Below are 1,254 nucleotides of genomic sequence, written 5' to 3' on the forward strand. Positions count from 1 at the left end.
ATATATTAATAAAAGAGCAGAACTTTTTGGGTGTTTTATTTAAAATATATTTGAAAAACGTTGTGTACATTTGTCCCCCATTTCATGATACATAACTGAGTTTATCTAATCACGCAATACTAAAAATCACATGTTGTTGCTATAACATGACAAAGAAATTAAACATGCCTTAAAACACACCTTTCAGACAAAAACAATTACATAATTTAACCTCTTAATTCGTGTTTATTTCATATTACAACAGTTGGAGCTATGTTTAATCTTTGAGGGTTTTTTATTCTGTACAGAAAGATAAAAACACATTTACTCACCTGTCTGCAGGACAGGTAAGCCTCCCAGAGATAAACCGTCCATGAGAATACCAGGACTGAATAAAATATCTGCGTCTCAACTGGCAGCAGAAAAAGAGTTTTTAACATCTTTTCTCTGGGTTTTTCTCCTCTGACTGACTTGACAGGTATCGGGGCTAATGGCTACTGCGCTTCCGCTTCACGCGCTTCAAACTTCCCGCAGCGGAGAACAAGACGACTCTGCGTTAATCCGACAGACACCGACTAAAAAACGAAAACTACACATCCGGCTCTCATTCCCAAAACTGCGACATTCACCGTTTTTCCCATTCATGTAAGATTCCCAAAGCGCCCGTGGGTGAAAGTGCTTCAACGTTTTCTGTCCCCAATCAAACGGCTTTGACGTTAGTTCCGCCGCGCAATGAATTCCGAGATGGTGATATTTCTTCTGACACCAGGAGGCGCAGTTGCTTCATTAAAACTAAGTCGTTTCTTTGAGCTAACGGCTTGTTTTGTTCTTCTTTTTGCGGTTGGAAAGAAAACTAACAGCTTATTTTTAAAACCGGGGTTAAAGTCGTTCGAAACGAGTCAATAAGTTGTAAACAAATGGCATTAACCAATTAAATAAACCCACAAAGCAGTAACAATGTTAGTTCATCCGCCATATTGCGAGTGGCAAGCTCACCTGATTTCAACCATTACCAGGGGTGAAAGAAAGGGGGTACGGCAGAGAGGAGTGGCTCTCTGCTGTAAAAAAAATGAATGGGTTCACCGTGCAGCCGTGAGTTCACCCACTAATCAGCCGTGACTGATCAGTTTTTCCAAGAACAATCTAAAACACGACTTAATCAGTTAATAAATGGCTTTTTTCTCATTTCATATCGTTTCTGAACTGTTCGTGCTTTGCTAGAGCAGGGGCGCAATATGTCGATCTCGGCATTAAGGGTGACAAACTGAACGCCGC

The 1,254-nt window shown here is 40.5% G+C and overlaps 1 protein-coding gene across 1 annotated transcript in view; it reads right to left on the reverse strand.

The window, feature by feature from the left end:
* The window catches only part of zmpste24 (zinc metallopeptidase, STE24 homolog), a 7,267-nt gene extending 6,513 nt beyond the window's left edge, over positions 1-754 (reverse strand). The window contains exon 1 of the mRNA XM_008399904.2: positions 312-754. Within this exon, the coding sequence (XP_008398126.1) occupies positions 312-419 (108 nt within the window). The 5' untranslated portion in view covers positions 420-754. The remainder of the gene's footprint in view (positions 1-311) is intronic.
* Between the last annotated feature and the right edge of the window lie 500 nt (positions 755-1,254).

The sequence above is a fragment of the Poecilia reticulata genome, linkage group LG22 (assembly GCF_000633615.1).
Source record: "Poecilia reticulata strain Guanapo linkage group LG22, Guppy_female_1.0+MT, whole genome shotgun sequence".
In the NCBI taxonomy this organism is placed as follows: Eukaryota; Metazoa; Chordata; class Actinopteri; order Cyprinodontiformes; family Poeciliidae; genus Poecilia; species Poecilia reticulata.